General features: G+C 49.1%; 1 protein-coding gene across 1 annotated transcript; it reads right to left on the bottom strand.

Moving 5' to 3' along the window:
• Positions 1-2,780: 2,780 nt before the first annotated feature.
• CHAC1 (ChaC glutathione specific gamma-glutamylcyclotransferase 1) lies at positions 2,781-6,034 on the bottom strand. The gene is made up of 3 exons (XM_083729368.1): positions 5,595-6,034; positions 5,049-5,084; positions 2,781-3,909 (listed from the first exon to the last, which is right to left on the bottom strand). Exons 1-3 carry the CDS (start codon positions 5,859-5,861, stop codon positions 3,505-3,507), a joined length of 708 nt encoding a protein of 235 aa, XP_083585494.1. The 5' UTR covers positions 5,862-6,034; the 3' UTR covers positions 2,781-3,504.
• Positions 6,035-9,069: the final 3,035 nt, after the last annotated feature.

The raw sequence follows: 9,069 nt of genomic DNA, 5'->3' as shown, positions 1-9,069 counted from the left end.
CTGCAAACGCCGGAGGGCCAGTGTAAACACCCAGGTCCTCCTGATCTGGATTCTGGAGTGGGGAGCAAGGGCCATCCCTGCTGCCACTTGAACTTTGGAAACACTCTGAAAGCAGCCAACTATATTGCACCTCCAGAGATGCTCAGAGACTCATTGTGACAACAGAGGAGACTGCATGTCCTTCTCCGAGCACCTGAGCTGGGCAGCAACAGTCACCACCAGAAAACAAAAATGTGCTTGTTTGCCAATGGTGAGCATGTTTTGGGTGACCTCTGTCACTATCGTGGAGCTCCATAACTGCTCTGGGTTGTGTTATATTAGGGGGTGCTTGAACAAAATGCCCACAGTGGGAGCCTTTTTTGAGGGGCTTCCCTCTTCATTGCTGCCCATTCACTTGCCTTCTCCCTCTGGGACCCATCCAGACAGCTGCCCAGAGGGAAAGGTGAAGCTAAATGGAAGATGCTGTGCCACCATCTCCTCTTCTAGCATGTTTAGAGAGGGCAAGTGGACAGGTGACAGCAACAAAGTAGAGCATCCAGCAGTAGAGGAGGAATTTTCTGAGGCTTGGCCATGGGCCCCTGCAGAGGGTCGTGGGCCTAATAGTGATGGCTCCTGTGTTTCCATGCTATACAACAGGGACACACTCCACATCTAGAAGTGTTTTGACTAGCAGTGGGGAAACTATAGATGTTGATAGGCTACAGCTCCCCTCAGCAATGCTGGCTGGGGCTGATGGGAAATGAGGATACACCATCTAGAGCAGTGTTTCCCAACCTTGGGCCTCCAGATGTTTTTGGCCTACAACTCCCATCATCCCTAGCTAGCAAGACCAGTGGTCAGGGATGATGGGAATTGTAGTTCAAAAACAGCTGGAGGCCCAAGGTTGGGAAACACTGATCTAGAGGGCCACATCTTTCCCATCCCTGGCTTAAAATTGTGTTTGTGTGTCTATCTAGTGTCCCTGCCCCACAACTCAATGTCAGTATGAGGTGCATGAGTTTTCAGCACCAGCAATGTGATGGGCAGTAGGTGCTTATGCCACTTTTGCAGCCGCAGTCTAAACTCTAAAAATTATTTTCATAGGCATTCTTGCAGCGTGATAGTGGGAGACAAAACTACAGTTAAAGGCCAAACACAGCACTTTTGTTTCCCAGGAAAATCAAATTTCTCCACTGAAATATGCAGAGAGAAATACTCCCATGGCAGAAGGCTTCCAGCTTCATCTACTGAACATTAATTGTGTCCAAACAAAATTGGGCATTAGCCAGTATGAGCTGCTGCCTCTCAGATAAAAAAGCCTTCTGGTTCCAAGCAAGTTTAATCCCTGCCAAGGCACCAGAAGCAGGAACTGAACACTTCTAGAATGCAGGAGGAGATTCAGTCTAGCACCTGCTTTCATTCAAGAAAACCGCTAAGGTGTGGGACTTCAGCAGTTACCACTACTGTCTGAACTGGGTAGGAGCAGAAGGTTGCTCAGTAGCATTGCGCTTTTATTGTGCCTCTGCTGCTCTCAAGCGCAGAAAAGAAGTTTCCAAATGACAAGTCACTTGTGCCTTATGGGAGAGACATTCAGCTGCCAGTGGTGGGTGTGAAAGATGATAAACCCTCTGCCCCTGGTGTTGCATTATGTCCACATGGAGAGGTTGCAGAGGCATCATGCACATCCTGTCCATTGCAAGTTTTAAAAATGGAATTTGAAAGGGACAAGGATGCCATCTTGATGCAAGACCCTTGGGGTGGGAGATCTGTGGGCCACATCAACCCATACATCATGCATCCCGTTATGTAGTGCTTATGACAGATGTGCTGCAGAAAAAACACTGACCGAGCAAATAATTTCAGATGATGCAAAGCAACTGGCTGTTGGTGGAACAACAGCTTTGCAGATGGGTAGTTATCCAGCTCTCTCCATATACCTTTTGCAAGAAATCCCATGGCAAAGACCAATAAATCCAAGGTAAGACCAATAAAGTTTCCCTTCTCTAATTGATGTTAACTATAATGTCAGGTTGGTTTATGTCTGGGCACAAGAGGCACACACAGTTCCTCCTTATGTACACAAACAGCAGCGAGAAGTCAAGTATTGGGCTCTTCTCCTCTTGGAACACAATGTCCAAAGCTGTGTTAACAAAAGAGCAAGAGCAGCAGTGTCTCTCACAGAATTTCACTGGAACAGGGAACTACAGCCAGCCTAGCTTACCTTACCTTGTCCAATCATCAGGGCTGGCAAGCCAGTGGTCCTCACCTGTTGCCGGACTCCAGCTTCCCTCATCCCTGATCATTAGAGCAGATGAGAGTTGGGAGTCCAACAGCATCTGAATGGCTCACAGATCCCCCACCAGTGCTCTAGACTACTCAGCACAGGCCTTTTATGTTCATGCCTAATGAATCCAGAGACATTAATGTCTTGTGCTTTTACAAAGCTTAGATATTGGGGGAGGGGGGGAGAGCTGTTTGATGAATCAGAATGTAGTGAAAATTGGATATAAATGACAGAGTTTTTGGTGCTTACACCTTGCAGTCACATAAGCAGAAAGGAGACAGATGTAGTATTTACAGGAGGAAGACAGTAATATTGTACACCAGGTGGCACATAGCTGAACTATTTTCAGAATGCTGCCTCAATGGAGCAGGCTTGTGGCTGCCAACTAAGATTGGAAACTCTTGTACCTAAAATGGTTCTGAAACCAGAAGGCATGACCCCATCACACAAACTTGCAGCATTCCCTGCCCTGCAGGGTATTTACTAGGAGACGAGCAAACAACTTGGACACTTTCCCTTCAAGAAATAGATATATATTCATTACAATAAATACATCTTCAAGTTATATATAAAAAAGTAGTGCATTAACTGTTCACTTAAGACAAGTCGAAAGCAAATTTGGCCCCATTTGAGCCTACAGAATGTGATACAAGTTCATATTGCACTCAACCCTGGGCGTACTAGTGAAGGTCAAGCTGGAGAAAGAGGCCAACTCCTTTGACCTAGAAGACACTCTGTGCCACACATTTGTGGCTCTTCTGCCAGTTTGTGAGGTAGAGCAAAGCTCACAGCATTTCAACACTGCTGCCAAGTCCCTGCTTAGGGTGATTTGGGGCAGGGGTGTCTCAGAAACACTTTTAAGAAAAGCACATTGCAGCTTCCGGCCCTTCCCTTTGACGATGAAAAAAGAACACAGTTTGGCTTCCTCAAACCCCGTTTGCAAATCTACTCAGAAGTAAGCCTCAGCAAATGCAATAGGACTTGCTCCCAGATTAGCATGCATAGGATTGGAGCCTTCCAGAGCATTTTTCAGGCAGCTTCTCGTCCTGCAATGATGGAGGCTCTCTCCAGTTTCCACTGCCAGTCCAGTGACAAGAAGTATCCCTCCCCTCTTAAAACTGCTTCACCCATTGGCTTTATTAATCTGACTTTTAGTTGTATTAAAAAGTGTGTCTGTTGTGTTTGCTCCTGTTCTTGGTCAAAAAGGTATACTTCAGCCCCTCTGGAGGGCAGAGTCACGTTCATTCTTCCACTGAAGACTCCTCAGGTTGGTATATGTAGGGCAGGATGGAGATCAGAGCCTCCTCAATTGAGAACAAGTGCTCATCTTCTACCTGAGGGCAAAAGTAGCGCATGAAGTCTGCCAGCCGCAGCAGGTACTCTATATTGTGGCCAGAACGACCGCTGGAAACTATTATTTGAGCTGCAATGTCCTCTTCAGATGCTGGACCAAGGTAGGAGGGATTCTGCGGGGTTGCAATGTAAACCAGGGCTAGGATAGGCTCATCAGCCTCTTTATCCTGTGGATAGAACTTCACCAGCTTGGTGTCGTAGCCTCCAAGCACGGCTTCCCGCATATTTAAATATTTGAGTGAAGCAGCAATTTGATCACCACGGAGTTCATAGGCAACACCCCATGTGCAACCCTGCAATGAATAAAAAATTGACAAGGATTACTTGCTGGGACAGAGGCAGAAACAGAATCATATGCATTATTATATCCTGGAAGCTGATGAAACTCCTGTTTTTTACGTAAACCTGTTAACTAGGTCACACAAGGCTCCTAAAAGCACTGGTCAGCGATGGATAAATGTCTCTTCAAAAGAAAGCACGATTATCCTTGTTTCGACAACTCCTTTTGTGACATGAAAGGAGAGCACAGGTAGATTTTCTGATCACCTTGTCCATCGCTTTTACATTTTTATTCTGAAGACTCATGCAGAAGCAAGGTCATTGTTCTCAGAAAGGCTACAGATTGGTCCAAAATGCATCTGATCAGCTGTGTTTTGCTCCTCTATTATGTCTCAGTCTTAAACTTTCAGTGGGTCTATGACCGTATAATAAACGACAGACTTTAATTTCCACACAAAGACATTTTTGACAATTTTCTGCTCATTTTACTACATGTCTTGGTAACACAAATAAATACTAAGACTTGCTCACAGAGCAGTCACCACACTCCTTACCAACTGAAGCAATTTTGCATTTGCTCATCTCCTGTCCAACTATGCATAACATACAGCTTGCTGCCAAGTCCAATCTCATTTTAAAGGTCTTTGAGGCAGGCTGGAGAAGTCAGAGACCACTAAATTATAAAAACACTGGCTATTCCTTCCACTCCAGCCTACCCACTGAGTGATTAATCCAATCAGCTGTTACTGAGGCTCCCGGAAGGACATGGCACCATTGACTCAACCACATACCAAATATTTTTCAGCAACTATTTATCTTGTAGGATGTCTCAAATATCTCAGCTTTCTCTCATCACCTGAAGATAAGCCCATGTTCATGGTCCCTTACTATATACACAGCATCCCACTATCCCAACTGCCTAATGTTTCTTGAGGCATTTAGGGCATCCTCCTAAAGCCATAGAAACAACAAATGCTACATGTCTAGCTGCAGCACTGTGACAAACCTCCCCTTCCCCCTCTGTGCAGGAACTAAAGGGGAGGTGGTGAACTCTTAGAACTGTTCTGGATTATGCCCAGAAGAACCCAGATTAAGACTTGCTTTACAGGTGTGTTGAATGAACTGGATAAAGATGCAGGCATAAATAACTTACCTCATAATCCTCTTGGAGGGTGACCACTCTACCAGGCTAAACAGGAGAGGAAAGGGAGGGAGAGGAAAGTCAGAGTTAACATACAGTATCAGATATCCACCGGAAAGCACAAGCGAATCACCGCCACACCCAAGGATGCTCCACAAGGAGACCCGCACGGTGCCAGCACTGCAGGCCAACCACACAGGAGGCACAAGCTGCTCTCCAGCCAGCACACGGGCAATGCCAAGCCAAGGGCAAAAGGGGTTGTACGGATCTGCAGCCCCTCTTCAAACCAGCTCCCTCAGCAGCAAATGCTGCTTATAAGCTACCCATCCCTTCCAAACCTGCACCACCACCCGGGTCGCCACCCACAGGCATTCTTCCCGAAAGAGACCCGGGATAGAGAGGCGCCCATCCATCACTCCCACCCCCGCCTCGAGGGAGACCCAGGATAGAGGCGCCCACCCATCACCCCATCCCCAGAGAGACCCAGGACAGAGAAGCGCCCACCCATCACCCCCGCCCCGATCTCCGCCCCCCAAGTAAAGGGGCGCCCCCTCTCACCATCTTCTCGCTGCCTCGGTGGAAGGTGTCTCCTTGCCAGAAGCGGCGGGTGTAGCCGCGGATGAAGCCCACTTTGCGCGACGTGAACTCGAAATCGGGTCTCCACACCAGCGAGCCGTAGCCGAAGACCCACAGCGGGGATTTGGGCGGCCCGCCTTCCGCGGCGGCCAGGTCTTCCTCCTGCTGCGGCCGCCCAAGGGGGCGCTCCCCTCCGCTGGGAGGAGGAGGAGGATGCTGCGGGTGCAGCGGCAGCGGATCCCGCTTCATGGCCCCGCGCGAGGAACCCGGGAAGCAGCCTGCGCCTTGGAAGCGGCAGCGCTGGACCTGCGCTCCGGGGAAGGAGGCTGCCCGGGAGAGAAGGTGGCAAATGCTTGGCACGGTGGCTTGCGGCGAGAAGGCAAGAGCAAAGCGGACGCTTCCACGATTAACTCTGCGCCTCCCGCATCTCCAGCCTCTTTAAATACCAGCTCGCCGGGCAAGCCCCACCCAGCTGTCATGGAATTCTGGCGGCTCGCGCCGCCGCTCTCCAATCAGCGCCTCCGGCGTCACGGTAGCCGCGCGTTGTCCCGCCTCTCTGGAATCTGGATTGCTCAGAGGGAGCTGTCGGTCACGGGCGGAGCGCGCGCGCCGATTGGGTTCCCCCCGCCGCCCGCTGAATCAAGCCGGGATGATGCAACTCGGCTGGAAGCTTTCGAGCAAAGGAGGCAGGTGATTGCATCAGGCGGTCCTTTCGGCTCGGCTGCGGGCGCAGCCAGCCGCGGGGCGGAGGATCGGGGTCAGCGGGGAGAAACCTGCTTTGGCGGGTGGCCCTAACGGGGTGCAAGTCTGTGCATCGGCTGCCGAGGGCATTTAGGGGCAGTAGTTTGCCCCCCAGTTTATGCGCTGCACGTGATATAGAATACAGTACATATTGATCTCTGCCTAGCAGTGCTGATCGGCAGGACCCCTCCCCCCCCTTGGCGGGAGGGTACCATGAAATCATATTGGCACCTCTAAAGGATGTGCGGAGAGGGGACTGTACCACTGGTTGTTTTAAATATCGAAATAAAAACGAGCAATACAGGATACAAAGAAAAAGAGGCACACTTTCCTCCATCTCTGGCATATTGCCCGGGCTGGACTAGATGGGCTTCCCAACTCTACCATGCCATAGTATTCTGTGGTAGATTACTATGGTAAAAGCAGCTGATGTTAATAGGTAGTAAAGGGGTTTGTTCCTTGTGGTGGTTTCTGGCAGATGGGGTGAAACAAGGCATTATTTAGGCCTGGCTTTTTGTTGTAAAAATGGTGGTGGTGGTGGGGATTTTGCCAAATTGGCAAATGTCGGGAAAACCTGGATGTATGGCAACACGATAGAAAAAGCATCGGAGACAGCTCAAAAAGCTTAAAATCCCCCCCAAAAACACAACAATTTGGGTTTGTTCCCAAAAAGAGCTCATCCAATTTGGGGGGTCGGGAATTCTACTTTTTGAAATATACCAACCCTACGTTGAAATATACCAGCCCGGGTCAAAGGTACATCTCATGCACATTTACGTACACACACACACACACACACACACACACAGGCTGGGGTGCTCAGTGGTGCCCGTCTGGAGGCTTCACTCAGGACAAAAAACAAGACAAAAACCAGGCTAGCCCCCGCCCCCACTTCCCAACAGGCATCTTCATAAATCCTCCTTCTCATAAGACGATCTATATTCTCCAGCTAACAAGAAGCCCACATGCAGGAGAACCATGGGCACCTTAGAGGTTGTTTGGCTTAAGCGCAAAAGCAGGATGGGTGTTGGCTTAGCATGGCCAGGCAGTTGCTGAGGCCCCAGAGCCCACTTGGAGGGCCTCCTGGCTTGGATTTCCCCTTGGACGCTGAGGTGGCAAGACCACCACTGCAGGTGGTAGAGGCTGCCCTGTGATGTTTGACATTCACCCTGGATGAGGAGGATTGCGCTACTAGCCATGGTGGCTCTGTAAGTTGTACCTCCAGCTTTGGAGGCAGAACATCAACATTCCTGGATGTCAGTTGCTGAGGAGCATGAGTGGGGAGAGTGCTGTTGCACTCAGGTCCTGCTTTGAGACTTTCCATAGACCTCTGTGAGAACAGGATGCTGGACTTGGTGGGTCTTTGGCCTGATCTTATGTTCTTAGCACAGTGAAGAGATTTTTGCAGGAGCAACTGTCACTTCCACCCAGTCACTCTCTCTCTCTCTCTCCCTGTGGGCACCACGAACGGGAGCATTAGTCCTGCTGAGAAGAAGAATAGGGAGCCCACCAAAGGTAATTTGCTGAGGGCTTCTCATAACCTAGAACCAGGCCTGTGTCTCGTGTCACCATCTGCTCTCTATTCTGTGTCATCATCAGTTGCCGAACTGTTGCTTGAGGCCAGCATAACAGTCAGTGGTGCTAGTAGCAGCTGCTGTGGGGGGTATCTGTGCTGAGATCTGGTCCTCATGGCTTCCTGAAGGGTTGTGCCACCTCAGCAGACAGTGGTAAGATGGAACTACTTGCCAGTGCTATTTTTCTAGAAAAAGAGATGCTGGAATTCACCACAAATGCCTCCTTTGTTCTCTTGCAATGCCACCCACCTGAGAGGTGCCGTAACTGAGTTCCGGCGAATTCTGGCAAGTTCCGGCTGCAAAAAGCCCTGCTACTACTAGCTAGGATTTAGGGGTGGGGTGCAGAAAATGCATGGGGATAATACAAAACGATTGCAAGAATCTGACCTTGCTTTTAGTCACTTGACCAAAATGAATGAATAAAATTGTTTGCTCACCAGTTTCTGCAAGGGTTGCCGGATGCATGGATAACAATGCAGTGGATGTGAGATGAAGTGAGTGGGCCAGGCACAGGATGTGGTTTCAATTTGCTCTGACAATGGTGTCAAGGTATTAGCCATCTCAATGGCAATGTGCAGCTCAGTCCTTGAATTATTGGGCATGGGGATACATCAATAAGCCCTACTGCCTGACTCCTCCCATCCATTTTAATGAAACCATAGTTTCCCTGTTGCCTTCAGAAACTGTGGTTAAGGAGACTGTCACAAAAGAAAAGTAGGCTGGCCCTCCTCTGCCCAGCCTGTAATTCAAACATTGGCTCGGCATCAAGAGTAAAGATTGGTCTGAGAAATCTATAATGGCCTTTAAAGATAGTGGTCTGGAGATAATAATCAAGGCAAGAGAAAGGTCTGTATTATGAGTGTCCATATATCTAATGATGAGGCATGACGCACCCGGTAACGTAAATAGATCATGCAAGACTCAAGAGTTCCTGTGGGTTCAAAGACAACAGGCAGTGACGTGTTGGGTGTGGCCCCAAATTCTCCAATTTAGGCAGGCAGAGGAAGAAAGATATGAAGAGGCAGAGGCTGAATTGCTCACTGACTAGACTTTCCTAACCCTACTAGGTCAAACATTTAAGTGGTGCATCTCAAGCACCTTGCTTATATTATGAGTGTTAACCTCTGTAGCAGCCCTTGGAC

Source organism: Podarcis gaigeae (genome assembly GCF_964106915.1).
Source record: "Podarcis gaigeae genome assembly, chromosome: 1".
Lineage (NCBI taxonomy): Eukaryota > Metazoa > Chordata > Lepidosauria > Squamata > Lacertidae > Podarcis > Podarcis gaigeae.
Note: the sequence above shows the minus strand (reverse complement) of the source record. Positions and strands in the feature narration are given on the sequence as shown.